The sequence below is a fragment of the Babylonia areolata genome, chromosome 31 (assembly GCF_041734735.1).
Source record: "Babylonia areolata isolate BAREFJ2019XMU chromosome 31, ASM4173473v1, whole genome shotgun sequence".
Taxonomy (NCBI): domain Eukaryota; kingdom Metazoa; phylum Mollusca; class Gastropoda; order Neogastropoda; family Buccinidae; genus Babylonia; species Babylonia areolata.
The window spans coordinates 6,916,419-6,933,918 of record NC_134906.1 but is presented as its reverse complement, the minus strand read 5'-3'; the positions used below and the strand labels follow the sequence as shown (position 1 = coordinate 6,933,918).

At 44.1% G+C, this 17,500-nt stretch overlaps 1 protein-coding gene across 1 annotated transcript in view; it reads right to left on the bottom strand.

Moving 5' to 3' along the window:
• Nucleotides 1–17,500, bottom strand: part of LOC143275763 (voltage-dependent calcium channel type A subunit alpha-1-like) — a 402,120-nt gene that overhangs the window by 92,635 nt on the left and 291,985 nt on the right. The window contains exons 19-24 of the mRNA XM_076580041.1: nucleotides 16,375–16,487; nucleotides 13,838–13,969; nucleotides 11,302–11,374; nucleotides 10,175–10,295; nucleotides 5,486–5,586; nucleotides 4,165–4,298 (exon numbers count right to left, since the gene is read on the bottom strand). Coding sequence (XP_076436156.1) covers nucleotides 4,165–4,298; nucleotides 5,486–5,586; nucleotides 10,175–10,295; nucleotides 11,302–11,374; nucleotides 13,838–13,969; nucleotides 16,375–16,487 — 674 coding nt within the window. The remainder of the gene's footprint in view (nucleotides 1–4,164; nucleotides 4,299–5,485; nucleotides 5,587–10,174; nucleotides 10,296–11,301; nucleotides 11,375–13,837; nucleotides 13,970–16,374; nucleotides 16,488–17,500) is intronic.

Below are 17,500 nucleotides of genomic sequence, written 5' to 3'. Positions count from 1 at the left end.
AAGGGAAGCTGAAGGTCAACAGGCTCGTCACTCTCCTGCTTTTGCAAGCCGGACACATGTCGCTCACATCACGTGGTTAACAACAGGGTGGGGGGCGGGGGGGTCGAGGGGGGGGGGGGAGGAGAGGGAGAGAGAGAGAGAGGGGAGGGGGGGCAAGAGAAGGAGAAAGAGGAGATTGGAGAAGGAGAGAGAAGGTAGAAGAAATGGAGGAGGAGGAGAAAGAGGATATAGAGGAGGTCTAAGAATAGGAGGAGGAGGACGAGGTAGGTAGAAAGGATACAGAGAGAGAGGAAGAAGAGGAGAAAAAGGAGGAGAGGAGGAGAAAGACAGAAAGGAGGTAGAGGAAGAGAAGAAGGAGGAGGAAGAGGAGAAGAAAAAAGAGGAGAAGAAAAAGAGGAGAAGGAGGAAGAGAAGGAGGAGGAAGAGAAGAAGAAGGAGAAGAAAAGAAGAAGAAGGAGGGGGAAGAGAAGGAGGAGGAGGAAGAGAGGAAGGAGGAAGAGAAGGAGGGGGAAGAGAAGGAGGAAGAGAAGGAGGAGGAAGAGGAGAGGAAGAAGAGAAGGAGGAGGAAGAGAAAGAGGAAGACGAGAAGGAGGGGAAGAGAAGGAGGAGGAGGAAGAGGAGAAGAAGGAGGAGGTGAAGGTGGAAGAGAGGAAGGATAAGGAAGAGAAGAGGAAGAGTAGAAGGAGGAAGAGAAGAAGGAGGAGGAGGAGAAGAAGGAGAAGGAGGAGGAAGATAAGGAGAAGGAGAGAGAAGAAGAAGAAGAATGAGGAAGAGAAGAAGAGAAGGAGGAAGAGAAGAAGAAGGAGAGGAGAAAGGAGAAAGGGAGAAAGGAGGTAGAGGAAGAGGAGAAGTAGGAGGAAGAGAAAGAGAAGGAGGACGAGGAGAAGAAACAGGAAGAGAAGGAGGAGGAAGAGAAGAAGAAGAAGAAGAGGAAAAAGGAGAAAGAGAGAAAGGAGCTAGAGGAAGAGGAGAAGAAGGAGGAAGAGAAGGAGAAGGAGGAAGAGAAGAAGAATAAGGAGGAAGAGAAGAAGAAGGAGGAGGAAGGGAAGAAGAAGGAGAGGAGAAAGGAGAAAGAGAGGAAGCAGGTAGAGGAAGAGAAGAAGTAGGAGGAAGAGAAGGAGGAAGTGGAGAAAGAGGAAGAGAAGAAGAAGGAGGAAGAGAAGAGGAAGGAAGAGGAGAAGAAGAAACAGGAAGAGAAGAAGAAGAGGAGGAGAAAGAGGGAAAGGAGGTAGAGGAAGAGAAGAAGAAGGAGGAAGAGAAGAAGAAGGAGGGGGAAGAAAAGGAGGAGGAAGAGGAGAAAGAGAGAAAGGAGGTAGAGGAAGAGAAGGAGGAAGAGAAGAAGAAGGAGGGGGAAGAGAAGAAGGAGGAGGAAGAGGAGAATGGACAAAGAAATGGAGGAGGCAGAGGAAGAGGTGGAAGATGAGAAGAAGAAGGACGAACAGGAGGAGAAAGAGGAGGAGAAGAATGAAGACCAATAAGAGGAGGAGTAGGAGGAGGAATCGAAATAACACGAACTTCAAATTCTAAGCGGGTAGAGACAAAAAAGCACATTGTGCATTTAAAAATCTTTTTCTTTTCTTTCTTTTCTTTTTTTTTAACACATCTTCCCAAATATCTTAATGTCAGCTGAGGGGAAAAAAAACAACAACAACAACAACAAAAATTATGGATTCTGAACCGAGAATACGAGGCGCGTCACCAGTTTTATACAGCTTTGGTACACACTGGAATAGACCAAAATATTACTTCTTTATATTTCCGGTTTACACTTTCCCATTTCATCCATATCCTGCAAAAGAAGAAAAAGAGCCCAGAGAACTTCGAAACTGAATAAATTCACTGGAAATTAACAAACAAAGAGGCCAGGAGACGATATGACCAACAAATAGCAAAGAGTGGCAACTCGCTCCATTACACAAGGCACACAACCTCAAGTCAGTGATGCCCACGCCACCGATTCAGCCAGCACACAGGTAAACAAAATAAATTCAATACGAAACACAGCTTCTTCGCATGATTACTATTGCATATCCATTCCAATACCATGTGATGATTTATCCAGCCTTAAAAAAAAAAAAAAGTTTGGTCCTTCTGCAGGGTGAACTGCATCTTTTGGATTGCATGGAATATGTTTCTTGTAATATCCACCCCCCCAAAAAAAAAAAAAAAAAAAAAAAATAACAAGCAAGTAACGAAAATAAACTACAACGGAAAACAGAAAGACAAACATACAGATATATGCACATATATGGAAACCGACAGATGGGCAGTCGTATTTGCTTATATAGACAGTTGTGATATGATAAAAGCCAGATGGGTACATATGTTCAGAGATAAGAGTCCAGAATTTTGAAATTTGCTGAAACCAGGGAGGGGGGGCGGGGGGGGGGGGGGGGGGGGCGGCGAGTTTGAAGCCAGATGAAAATATGGTTTCAAAGGCATTTGTAAGACTCTCCTGCAATCAAAACATAGTAAATTTCATCTGAACAAAAGTGTTTATGAAGCTCCATGGCGGATCACTGAATTGGTTGAATAAGCCAGACAGACAGACAGACAGGCAGACAGTCTGCTGGACAGACATGGACAGACCGAGAAATAATACGAGAGAGAAAAACAGACATGCAAACTGACCCAGACAGACAGACGATAAACATACATACAGGTAAACAGATGATGAGGTAGGTGTAGAACATAAACAGACGGATGCTGACACACACACACACACACACACACACACTCACACACACACACACACACACACAATGATGGGTATCTAGGTAGACAGATCCATAGACAGAAAGATATATAGATAGATACACAAATGAATGAACAGATAGATAGACACACTGACAGGCAGACGGTTAGACAGACAGACAGATTGTTCTTGTTCTTGTGGCTCATCGTCCAGCCAACCGCACAGGACCGTATTAGGACTGTCAAACCATACAAATGCTCAACCGCGTCAACACAAAACTGTCACATTTACAAGTTTCAGTTTCAGTTCCAGTTTCAGTAGCTCAAGGAGGCGTCACTGCATTCGGACAAATCCATATACGCTACACAACATCTGCCAAGCAGATGCCTGACCAGCAGCGTAACCCAACGCGCTTAGTCAGGCCTTGAGGGGAAAAAAAGGTGAATAAATAATAGATAAGCTTACACAAATAAATAAATAAATAAATAAATAAACAAACAAACAAACAAACAAACAAACAAACAAACAAACAAACAAACAAACAAATAAATAAATAAATAAACAAATAAATAAATCATAACTATAATGTTAAAAAAAGAAAAAAAAGGTAGTAATAATAATAATAACAATAATAATGATAACAATAATAATAATAATCATAACAAAAAACCAATAAAACAAACCCACAAAACACAGTTCATAACACAGTATCCCAACCATTCAGAAACAGATACATAGGAAGGTATTTAGATATACTGATAGATAATGGCAATCATGGCAGAAAAGCAATGAAATGGCACTGACTAAATAAGTGAATAAGCTAATTAACTAAATTTGAGGAATAAATGAATAAGTAAAATAAATCAATACGTGGGTGTGGAGGCCAAAAGGTTAGAGCACTGGATATTCTATCGACTTTCCTGAGTTCGATCCCTAGTTTCGGAGCACGTAATGTGATAAAGGTGCAGATTTTTTTCCCGATTTACCATGTCAGCATATGTGCAGACCTGCTAGTGCCTGAATCCTCTTCATGTGTATACACACGCAAAAGACCAAACACGCAATTTAAAGATTGTGTACTCCATGTCAGCGTTGGGTGTGTTCTGGAAAAAACAAACAAACAAACAAACAAAAAAACAAAACATGCCCAGCATGCACACATCCGAAACGGAGTATGGCTGCCTACACGTTGGGGTATAAACGGTAATGCACATAAACGCCCACCCATACATACAGGTGAACGTGGAAGCTGCAGCCCACAGACGAAGGAGAAGAAGAAGAAGAAGAAGAAGAAGAAGAAGAAGAAGAAGAAGAAGAAGAAGAAGAAGAAGAAGAAGAAGAAGAAGAAACATATGAATAAAATTAATACATGCTTAATATACAAATAAATGAATGAATAATCTATAAGCACAAACACGCCAACAACAACAACATAAAAACAAACAAACAAACAAAACAAAATCACTCACTAAAAATTGCGTGTCTTCATGTCCTCATTGTTCTGAGGGGAAGGGGGACAAATGTTGACCTGGGGTGGTCCCCCTTTGCCTGGGGCGCCCAGGGCGAACTGGTCTGCCATTTCCTTTTCCAGTTCCTGTTGGCGCTGCTCGAACTGCAAGGGGCAGACAACATCAACTACAATTTAACACAAAAGCAAACCTTTTTTAATTTTTTTTTTTTTTTTACAAAGTAAATCAAATAAATCTTAATACAAAACCTTCTGTTCATACACACACACACACGCACGCACACACGCATACACACACACACACACACACACACACACACACACACACACACACACACACACACAAACACACACACACACACACACACGCACACACACACACACACACATGAATGAAAATGAACATTAGAAATAAGCTGCTGGTATCGTACTTGTCCTAACATCATATATGTACATACAAGTCAAAAGTTGTCCCAAATTTTCGACTTTAATTGCCTTGATCACGAGGAAACGTGTGTAGAAAAAATATATCTGTCAATCAGTCTCTCTCTCTCTCTCTCTCTGTGATATGCATACATACATGTGTGTGTGTGTGTGTGTGTGTGTGTGTGTGTGTGTGTGAGAGAGAGAGAGAGAGAGAGAGAGAGAGAGAGAGAGAGAGAGAGAGAGAGAGAGAGAGAGAGAGAGAGAGCAGAACAGACCAGACCAGATGATTTATTCAGATAGGCCATAGCCCCTGCTGAAGGGATGTAAACAAAGTGAAGTCGAAAAGCAAAAACAACATATTGAAGGTATGACTACATTCATAACGCAGAATTTATGTAACATCTTTTATCCGTTTGAGAGATTTATACAGAAAGATTGCTAAATGTTTACTAGTTTGATTATTCAGAGAGAGAATGAATGAATGAATGAATCTTTATTTTTCCAACGGTGAAGATATTAGCACTTTGGCCGACTTACACATCTTCCGTTGTTCTGAGAGACACACAAACATGAGAGAGAGAGAGACAGAGGGAGAGTGAGAGACAGAGACTGAGACACAGACACACACACACAGAGAGAGAGAGAGAGAGAGAGAGAGAGAGAGAGAGAGACAGACAGACAGACAGACAGACAGACAGACAGACAGACAGAGACACAGACACACACACACACAGAGAAAGAGATTCGGAACAGCAGGTGCCCCTGCGCCGCTGTCCTGCTATTACGTAACAGTCGGACACGACTGACTGTCTCTTATCAGAACAACAACAGCAGAAGCAGCAGCAGCAGGTGATGATGATGAGGAGGATGAGGATGAGGATGAGGATGAGGATTACCTCTGCCTCCTCCTCCTCCTGCTCCTCCTCTGCGGCAGTCAGCTCCTGGGCGTTGGCCAGGTTGTCCACAGCGATGGCCAGGAACACGTTCAGCAGGGTGTCTGGCCGGGGAGTCAAGGAACGTGGCTTTCTGCTGGTTTGGGGACGCTATTTTTGTGGGTTTTTTTTTGTTTTGTTTTTGTTTGTTTGTTTTGTTTGATTTTCTTTGTTGGTTTTTGTTTGCTTTAGCTTGTCGGTTTGTTTGATAATAGATGCGCAGACACAGACACAGACACAGATATTGACACATGCACGCAGACACAAGCACACACACACACACACACACACACACACACACAGACATAAACACACACATACATAAAAATGCTCTCTCTCTCTCTCTCTCACAGACAGACAGACAGACAGACACACACACACACACACACACACACACACACACACACACACACACACACACACACACACACACACACACACACACACACACAGAATGAGGGCGGAAGGGGTGGGGTAGAAAGGAGAACACGGCGTTCATTACAATTCTTAAAAAAAAAAAAAAAAATCATCTCATTTTCACACAAAGCTTATGAAAACTGCGCGGATTTGGATTATCAGTACTAGTATCTGTAAATCGGTGTGCAACTCAGTCTATCCACAATTCAGCAACAAATGGATTCTCTTTCCCTCTCTCTCTCTGTCTCTCTGTTTCTGTCCAAATTCATAAACACTTGACTGAAAATGACGTCTATCTGCATGTGCCTTTTTGTTTTTCTTTTCTCTAGAATTATGTCAACTCTGTGCTGTGGACAGTGTCTTCAGCATTGAAACATCAGAGCGTCAAAACGTCTGTTTCTGTCACACACACACACACACACACACACACACACACACACACACACACATATATATATATATATATATATATATATATATATATATATATATATATATATATATACATACATTTCTGGATGGAAACATTTATATATGTTTTTTTTCTAAACGACATGTAATTCCAGTAGTGAATCCCACTTGAATAGCCTTGTAGACCAGCAAGGTAAGTGGTGATGATGTCAGTCAGTATATTCCTTTCCCTGGATTATCATCAGCGCCATTCTCACTTACAAAGCTAAAACTTAAAACGACACACGCGCATCCTGGATGGATGTCATTGATTCTTAGGAACGAGTCTGGCAGAAGTTGGTGCAACTGAGAATCGGGATAGGTTGTCTCCCCTGCCTTGACGGATTTTCCCCGACAGATAAAGGGGCGAGAGCAGTGGGCTGGGTCAGCAGTTGGTGTGGGCACTCACGTGGGACTGAAGGACTCACTTCCAGGCACACGGTATTCTCCACGTGACCACAATGACGTAGGTACTCACGTGCAAATGAAGCCTTGACTGTAAGGCACACAACTTTCTCACACACAATAGTGTGGGTATTCGTGGAAACGAGGCCTGGAATGCAGGGCAGACAGCATTCTCATACACAATGGTGTGGACACTTTCAAGTGGGAATTAAGTTCTGACTGTAAGGCACACAATTTTCTCACACACAACAGTGTGGGTATGCGTGGAAATGAAGCCTTGACTGCATGGTACACAATATTCTCACACACAATGGTGTTGGTACTCACCTGGAAATGAAGGACCGACCGCAAGGCAAGACAGTATTCTCACACACAATGGTGTGGACTCTTTCACGTGGAAATGAAGGACTGACATTAAGGCACACACTCTTCTCACACACAATGGTGAGGGTACACGTGGAAATGAAGCCTTGACTGTAGGGCAGACAGTATTCTCACACACAATGGTGTGGATACTCACGTGGAAATGAAGGACTGACAATAAGGCAGACAGTATTCCCACATACAATAGTGTGTGAGTGGTTCGTCCGTCAGGATCAACGAGGACCATCTAGTCATCCTGGGGGTGGGTGGGCTGGGCTCTGTGGGTGCGCAGATGACTGGTCAGGCCAATCCGCGCCCGGCAGAAGGTTCTGACACAGTGTGGACAGGAGATGGTGGCGGCTGTCGGGGACTTGCTGGCACTGCTTTTCCTGGCCTGTCTGCATTGCTCTGCTGCAGCGATTCTGTTGGCCTCACAGGATTTGGCGCCTTTGTGGACAGCTGAACGCCACTTTGGTCTGTCCATTGCATTCAGCTCCCACGTGTCGTGTCGTGGCTGATGTTGAAGGCCTTCAGAGAAGCTTTCAAAGTTGGCCTCCTGTGGGTACCAGTGGGTACACGTGGAAATGAATGACTGACTGTGAGGCAGACAGTATTCTCACACACAATAGTGTGGGTATTTACGTGGAAATGAAGGACTAACTGTAAGGCAGTCAGTATTCTCACACACAATGGTGTGGGCATTTACGTGAGAGTGACGCTCTGACTGCAAGGCACAGAATAGTCTCGTACACAATGGTGCTACTCACGTGGGAGTGAATCCCTGATTGTAAAGCAGACAGTTTTCTCACACACACACTGGTGTGGGCACTCACATGGGAATCAGTGGAGCCTTGACTGTAAGGCACAGTATCCACACAACACAAACAGTGGTTTGGGTACTGACGTGGTAGGACTCACCGCTAAAGCAACAACAACTACTCTAAAAACCTGCCCTGCAATAAATCCACGGGGATCGTCCCGCCACCAGTGGAGTGAAAACAGGTGCTTGTGGTCCTCTCTCCAGGCGTCACACCACTTTTTCACAACAACAACAACTCTAAAAACATGCCCTCCAATAACTCCACAGGGATTGTCCCTCCACCAGTGGAGTGAAAACAGGTGCTTGTGGTCCTCTCTCAGGGCGTCACACCACTCTTTCACAACAACAACTCTAAAAACCTGCCCTGCAATAACTCCACGGGGGATCGTCCCTCCACCAGTGGAGTGAAAACAGGTGCTTGTGGTCCTCTCTCAGGGCGTCACACCACTCTTTCACAACAACAACAACTCTAAAAACCTGCCCTGCAATAACTCCACGGGGACTGTCCCTCCACCAGTGGAGTGAAAACAGGTGTTTGTGGTCCTCTCTCCAGGCGTCACACCACTCTTTCACAACAACAACAACTCTAAAAACCTGCCCTGCAATAACTCCACGGGGACTGTCCCTCCACCAGTGGAGTGAAAACAGGTGCTTGTGGTCCTCTCTCCAGGCGTCACACCACTTTTTCAAGCCAAGCCTCTCGTTCTGACTTCCTCGCTTGTAACGAATTCACTCCATCTGACGCCTCGGATTTCTCGCATGCACTTGCTGCTGATAGCAGGCTATGTGGGTGTGGCAACAAGAAGAGCAGCAGAACACATATCACCACAGGTCTGTACACTGAGATCTTGCGGACTGTCCCCCATACCGTGCTTCTGCTAGGACTTTTTAAATTTTATTTATTTGCTTTTGGTGAGTGAGCAGAAAGTAGTTCTGGTCTTTGAAACTTGCAATATCATATCACTTCAGTACCATAGGATCCAATTGCTATTGACACAGTTGTTGTCTCTTGCCTACCTTTACTTGTGATACTGAACTGATTTGCTGGATCGCTGGAGCACTATACGGCACGGATATTCAGAAGAAAGAAGAAAATGAAAAAGCAAACAATGATAATAATGGCTAATAATAGTAACAGTAGTACTAAATAAATAAATGAATAAATCAATAAATGAATAAAGCAAAAAAAAAAACACAAAAAAACAAACAAACAAAAAAACAAACAACAACAACAAAAAAAAAACACCAAAACCCACTAATAATAATAATAATACAGTACCGGATCAACGACTTTTCAAACATGTTCACGTGCTTCTCCTCGATCTTTCGGTGCCATCATGTTGTCTCCCCTGCCTTGTTGCAGCCAATCGCCTGCAGTTCGTTCCGTCGGGCTGGATTCAACACCCAAATTTGGAGGCCGCCCATTTTGGTAGCATGTCAACTTGACAATCGTCTCCCCAACATCCTGAGCCTGGTCCTGGCTGGTTGACCGTTCTCCTTCCTCTCTCGTCTTTTGTCGCGGAGGTGTTTCGATAGGAATGGAACCAAAGCAGTATGTCACATGTTCCGTTTCAGTTCTAACACTGCGAAATACATTTCGCAAAGGGAATGTGAATTGGGGTCACGTTTCTCTTTCCACGAATGTAGCTTTTCTCACATATCATGCATCTTAAAAAACATCTCTCTCTCTCTCTTCTCTTTCTCTCTCTCTTTTTACGTGGTGTCAGCCCTGATATGGCCTTAGTGGTCGGCTGGGCTATGAACAACATGACTTGATTTTCTCTCTCTCTCTCTCTCTCTCTCTCTCCCTCTCTCTCTCTCTCTCTTTAACACACTAAGATTTTATGAAGGGATGGAGGAGGTGTGTGTGTGTGTGTGTGTGTGTGTGTGTGTGTGTGTGTGTGTGTGTGTGTGTGTAAGGGTGGGCGGGTGGGGGTATCCACGACCGGAAAACAGACCAGCCGAGACCATCTCTTCCCTACATCAACACACACACACACACACACACACACACACACACACACACACACACTGATCCGTGCCCTCTTTCAGAAAACAACAAACATCAAGGGGAGTCTGGGTGGCAGAATGGGCGGGGCTGAGTTCTAGGTCCGAAGGGGCAGAGTGGGGTAGGGGGTGGGTGTGGGGTGGGGGTGGGGGTGGGGTGCGGTCCCCGGGGTATTCAGTGTGAGGGATACAGTTTCCGAAGAGCACCAGCACAATGAAGTAAGAGCAGAAGATCATGCCCTGCTTGTGGATGCCTCCGTGGGCCCGTATCCCATTGTACATCACCTCGTTCCAGTCCTCCCCGGTCAGAATCTGCACCCGGACAAAAAAAGAAGAAAAAAAAAGAAAAAAAAAAGAGGTCAATATTGTCTCAATCAACCGTGCAATTTCTATGACATCGCTGTGTGTGCGTGCGTGCGTGCGTGCGTGCGTGCGTGCGTGTGTGTGTGTGTGTGTGTGTGTGTGTGTGTGTGTGTGTGTGTGCGAGTGTGTGTGTGTGTGTGTGTGTGTGTGTGTGTGTGTGTGTGTGTGTGTTTGAGTGTGTGTGTGCGTGCGTGTGTGTGTGTGTATAAATTATGTCACACACACAGATAAACACACACACTCTCACAGAGTGTGAGAGTGTGTGTGTATAATTATATGTATATTCATCTGTCTTATATACACACAGAGGTGTGTGTGTGTGTGGCTAATATCACTTCAAGTGGAAAGACGTTAAACTGAAGAAGTGTGTGTGTGTGTGTGTGTGTGTGTGTGTGTGTGTGTGTGTGTGTGTGTGTGTGTGTGTGTGTGTGTGTGTGTGTGTGGAAACGGGGGTGACAGATGACTGATAATGTGACAGATGACTGATGTGACAGATGACTGATGATGTGACAGATGACTGATGATGTGACAGATGACTGATGATGTGTGACAGATGACTGATGATGTGACAGATGACTGATGATGTGTGACAGATGACTGGTGATGTGTGACAGATGACTGATGATGTGACAGATGACTGATGATGTGTGACAGATGACTGGTGATGTGACAGGTGACTGATGTGACAGATGACTGATGATGTGACAGGTGACTGATGACTGATGATGTGACAGATGACCGATGATGTGACAGATGACTGATGATGTGTGACAGATGACTGATGATGTGACAGATGACTGATGATGATGTGACAGATGACTGATGACTGATGATGTGACAGATGACTGATGATGTGTGACAGATGACTGATGATGTGACAGATGACTGATGATGTGTGACAGATGACAGATGACGTGACAGATGACTGACGATGAAAAAGGGGTGACAGTGTTACCTGAAAGACAGTCAGCAAAGCGATGGGGAAAGTGTCAAAGTGACTTGACGGTCGGCCTTCTTCAAAGTTCATCCTGAAAACAACACCACCACCACCACCATCATCATCACCATCATCATCATCATCACCACCTTACACGTTCTTTCTCTAACACAATGTGTGTACGCGGTTGCGCTTTGCATGAACAAACATTATCAAAAGCAAAAATAACATGCGCAGCAAGATAACAAAAGAGTATATGCTTTTCGGTGGTTTTTTTTTTTCTGTTTCTATACGGTCTTAGTTTATCGATATGAAAGAGTCGCTAAATCTCTCTCTCTCTCTCTCTCTCTCTCTCTCTGTGTGTGTGTGTGTGTGTGTGCGCGCATTATTACTATAAGCGCACGTAAAAGAACCCAAGGCAACGAGAGAGTTATCACTGGCAAAATTCTGTAGAAAAATCCACTTTGATAACAAACAACAACAACAAAAAAACAACAACTAATGAACAGAATTTTTCTAGATGAGTGGTCCTGTAGTGTGGCGATTTGCCCTCCCCGGGGAAAGCGGCCTGTATTTCACGCTGTGCAATCTTTTTTGTGAAAGGAAATACAATACAATACAATACAATACAATACAATACAATCATAACTATATTGATAACAACAACAACAACAACTTCAAACTTCAGGCCACGAGCATGTTTCAGTTTCGAGGTGGTTTCAGACCGTGCGGACAGATCCATATACGCTACACCACATCTGCTGTATATATATATATATATACATATATGTATGTATGTATGTGTGCATCAGATGCCTCAGCATTTTGCCCCAGTAGACTGCATCAGCTTTTCATTCAGGCCAACAAAAAGAAAGCGAAGAAAAATAATGTCACAAAAGTTCCATAACCAGGAATACTCCCCCCCCCCCCCCCGCACCCCTCCCCCTCAGCCATCACCCCCTTCCCCTCCCTCCCCTGCCTGAACAAAGTGTCTCTGTTTCTCTCTGCCTGCTTCCGGGAATTACCTGCCTGTCTGTGTGCGAGCAGAGGGGTGGGTGGGTGGGGTGGGGAACGATTGGATCCAAGTTGTGTTTCTCTTGTCAGATGGCAAAGTTAACTTCTTCTTCGTCTTCTTGTTCGGAGGCGTTCTTTTGTCATGAGTACGTTGTGTGTTTTACCCCTTGTTTATTCTAGATCTTTTGTGTTACGTTGTTGCTGTTGTTGTTGTTGATGTTGATGTTGTTGTGGCTGTTGATGTTGATGTTGTTGCTGTTTTGTTGTTGTTGGTTACTGCTGCTGCTGCTGCTGCTGTTGTTGATGCTTTCTGAATGTCTTGAATCATTTTGCGTTTTAAGTAAAACCCCTCTCTTCCCATTCTTTGCGTTTCTTCTGGTTACTCTCTCTCTCTCTCTCTCTCTCTCTCTCTCTCTCTCTCTCACCTCTCTCTCTCTCATCTCTCTCTCTCCCATCTCTCTCTCATCTCTCTCACCTCTCTCTCTCTCACCACTCTCTCATCTCTCTCTCATCTCTCTCTCACCCCCCTCTCTCTCTCACCTCTCTCTCTCTCTCTCGCCTCTCTCTCTCACCTCTCTCTCTCACCTCTCTCTCTCTCACCCCTCTCTCTCTCTCTCACCTCTCTCTGTCTCTCATCTCTCTCTCTCTCACCTCTCTCTCTCTCTCTCTGTGAAGGGTCTTACCGTTTAGTTTCTAATTACCCTGTCTCCCCCGGTTCTCTCGCTTTGCATGTTGATAACACCACCACACTTATCACTGTCTCACTTCTAGTAACTCTCTGTTTGATTGTTCCCCAGTCGTTTGCATTCTGATGACAGCCCCCCTGCCTCTCCCCCGCCCCGACCCCCTTGCCCCCCACCCACCCACCCCACCGCCCTCTCTCTCTGTGACGCTGTCTGTCTGTCTGTCTCCGTCTCTCTCTGTTTGATTATTCCCAGTCGTTTGCATTCTGATGACAGCCCCCCCCCCCCAACCCCTCCCCCCTCCCTCCACGCAGTTTTATTTGTTTTTTCCTATCGAAGCGGATTTTTCTACAGAATTTTGCCAGGAACAACCCTTTTGTTGCCGTGGGTGCATGCTGCGCACGGGACCTCGGTTTATCGTCTCATTCGAAAGACTAGCGTCCAGACCACCACTCAAGGTCTAGTGGAGGGGGAGAAAATATCGGCGGCTGAGCCGTGATTCGAACCAGCGCGCTCAGATTCTTTCGCTTCCTAGGCGGACGCGTTACCTCGTGTGTGTGTGTGTGTGTGTGTGTGTGTGTGTGTGTGTGTGTGTGTGAGTGCCTACGAATTTGATATCCCTGAAACTTAGCGAAGTGTGAAAAATTAAGTGTTTATATGATTCACGGAATTTTCTCTGCGTTTCATGATTACATATTTCTGATTCTGAGAGTCACATTTAACGATGTTTTACGCCTTTGACTTTGCTCACCCTTGTTTGGGGATTAATGGATCTAAAAAAACAATAAAGATTCGTTCGTTCATTCGTCCACCTCTCTCTCTCTCTCTCTTTCTGGTAGCTCCTCCACCCTACTCACTCTCCTCCGAAGAGCTGCATTCCGAGCAGAGCGAAGATGAGGATGAAGAGGAAGAGGAGGAATAGGAGGCTGAGGATGGAGCGCATGCTGCTCAGCAGAGAGATGACCAGGTTCCGTAGGTTGGCCCAATACCTGTGGCACACAGGGAACTCATTGTGATAACGACAATGATGATGATGATGATGATGATGATGATGATGATGATAATAGCAGTAGTCATCATGATAATAATGATATAAAGATGATGAAAATAAAAGAGACAACGATGATGATGATGATGATGATGATAGCAGTAGTCATAATGCTAATAATGATATAAAGATGATGAAAATAAAAGCAACAACGATGATGATGATGATGATGATGATAATAGCAGTAGTCATGATGCTAATAATGATATAAAGATGATGAAAATAAAAGCAACAACAATGATAACAATAATAATGGAAATATATAAATAACAGCAACAACAACAACAGTGACAATGATTAAAAAATATATTAATGATGATATATAATGATAGTAATAGTAATACTACTACTATTAATAATGATAATAATAATAATAATATCGCCACCAACACCACTAATGATATTAACAATAATAACAAGAGGCAAAGCCTTCAAGACTCACTTGTGCTTCGCGCTTTATCCAGTAAAGGAATCATGAGGAGAAGAAAAAAACAAGAGATTTAAAAAATCGTTGAAAAGTGCTCTGTATTTAATATGATATATAAGATAAGCTTAGGAGAGAAAAAAAAAAAAAAAAAAAAAAAGCATGCGAGCAGGATCGAACCACGAATGTTCAGTTCCAACGCAAGCAGACTAATCCCCAAGGCTGCAGCACATCTGACATTAAATGACTAAATTTAAAACTTAAGTCAATGTTGACGTTTTCTTCTTCGTGCGATAAATAGATGTGATTGTAGTGGACATAACGCCGTTCGAATCATGTTTTTTGTGTGTTTTATTATATATCTCGATTATTCTTTCTTTTCGGCGATAAAGGAGACGTTGCCTTCTCTTTCAAGCACATCGCAACAGATTGTGTAGATCTCTAGATCTGCACAAACCAGTCTACATCGGGCTGAAAGAAACAATCATTCAATTTTTCTTTTATGTTCATTGCAGTTAATTCAGTGTCCACTTTAGAATATTTGTATGCAGTAAACACGTCGATGGTGTAGTTAGTGTCACTGTAAGTGTTCTGTCCAGAATTTGTGGGTTTTTTTTCCTTTTAATTGCGAACAAGAAACACGAGATCGTGTCGTCTTTGAAAACAACCTACCTTCCAAATAGTAAAGAGTGGTGACTCTCTCCATTCACAGGGTACACATCTTCAAGTCAGTGCTGCTTACGCTACCGATTCAGCTAGCACACATGTAAATTAAAAGGTACATTGGAACAAACCCAGATACGTCTTCAAATAAGGAAGCACCGGGCCTGTCCTTATACCGATCATTTGACATGTGCACACAGCAGCAAAGACAGAAGAAATGTGCAATCACAAATCAGCTTTTATTCAAGACTGCTATAGCCTCTTTAATCCTGAACAAGCCACACAGAACACATGGACAATGCAGAACAAACACATGGTTGCCTCGGTGGTTTTTCAGCTGGAAATTAACAAATAATGAGGCCAGGATATGAAATGATTAACAAATAGTAAAGAGTGGTAACTCTCCATTCACAAGGTACACAACTTCAAGTCAGTGCTGCTTACGCTACCGATTCAGCTAGCACATAGGTAAATAAATGGTACACTGGAACAAACCCAGACACTTCCTGAAAATAAAACCTACCTTCCAGTCAGTCAAACTCAGAGCTGCTTGTACCATAACTAACAGAAAACATGTTTTGCACTGCAGCGCTTCTTACAGAGTATGCCTGATAGCGCTGATCTTTCCAGCACAACAGAAACAGTGGATATAGATGTTGTAGTAAATGCACCGAGGAAGTACTGTAATTATCTAACTGTCTTTCTAAAGTTGGAAAAACCACCCCCCAGCCCTTCTCTCCCTCCATCCCAAGCCCCCTCTGCACACACACCCGTCTATCCACACCTACGCATGTGCACACACACACGTTTTTGTTTCTCTTCAAACTTTATAAACTGACCTTGTATTTTCATCACCACCCCCTCAACATATTGGGTTTTAGTTGTTCGTCTCAACTCACGCTGTGTGAATAGATGAATAGAAGCTGAACCGAAGAACAAAACATTTACACGAACAGCACTCAAGCAAGCAAGCAAGCAACCAATTTGTACCCCCCTCCCCTAACCCTTTCTCCCCCCCCCACCCCCCGCCCCCCGTCTCCACCACCACCTCTCTCTTTCGCACAACTCTTCAGTTTCAGTTTTGTCCTTCCCGCCACTGCCCCCCCCCATACCCCCACTCCCCCCACATACCCCACTACACTTGAATCTCTCTCTCTCTCTCTCTCCCGCCCTCCCCTCCCCCCCCCCCCCCACTTGCTCCCCTCCCCCCCCCCCACACACACACACACGCGGTCACATTAGAGTTTCGATTGTCATACCTGGTGACCTTGAAGATCCTGAGCAGTCTCAGAGCTCGAAGAACGCTGATGCCAAAGGAGTACCCCGGTTTGAAGGTACCCCAGATCACCTCCCCTATGCTACCCACTATCACCTGCACAGGTGGAACATCGTCACAGTCATCATCATCATCATCATCGTCAACATCGTCACAGTCATCATCATCATCGTCACAGTCATCATCATCATCATCATCATCATCGTCACAGTCATCATCAACATCGTCACAGTCATCATCATCATCATCATCATCATCATCGTCATCATCATCATTATCGTCACAGTCATCATCATCATCATCATCATCATCGTCATCGTCACAGTCATCATCATCGTCACAGTCATCATCATCATCATCATCATATCGTCACAGTCATCATCATCGTCACAGTCATCATCATCATCATCATCATCATCATCATCATCATCGTCACAGTCATCATCATCATCATCATCACAGTCATCATCATCATCATCATCGTCACGGTCATCATCATCATCATCATCATCATCAGTCATCATCATCATCATCGTCACGGTCATCATCATCATCATCATCATCATCAGTCATCATCATCATCATCGTCACAGTCATCATCATCATTATCGTCACAGTCATCATTATCATCACCATTTTCATCGCTATTGCCATCATCACAATTATCACGGTGCTAATCATCATTTTCATCATCATCGCCATCGTCATCATCATCATCATCATCATTGCATTGGTATTCGTCATTATCTTCATCACAAATTACATCCTGTATTTCTTGTCCTTATCACCGCATCCACAGGTAAAAACATAGTACTAAGCGAAGATCTATATTCAGTATAAAAACACCACCACCACCACCAACAACAACAGCAAAACATCCCGAAACTTATGTGTAAATGAATTGTTCCAAGACTTGACCCTCCTTCCTCCCACGAATCGCGAACTCACACACAGACATACACACCAATGTACATGCTCTCTCTCTCTCTCTCTCTCTCTCCCCCCCCCTCTCTCTCTCTCACACACATACACACCCACACACACCCGCACGCACGCGCACACATAAATCGACCGTTACTCCCCCATCCCTCCTCTCCCTTCCCATCCCC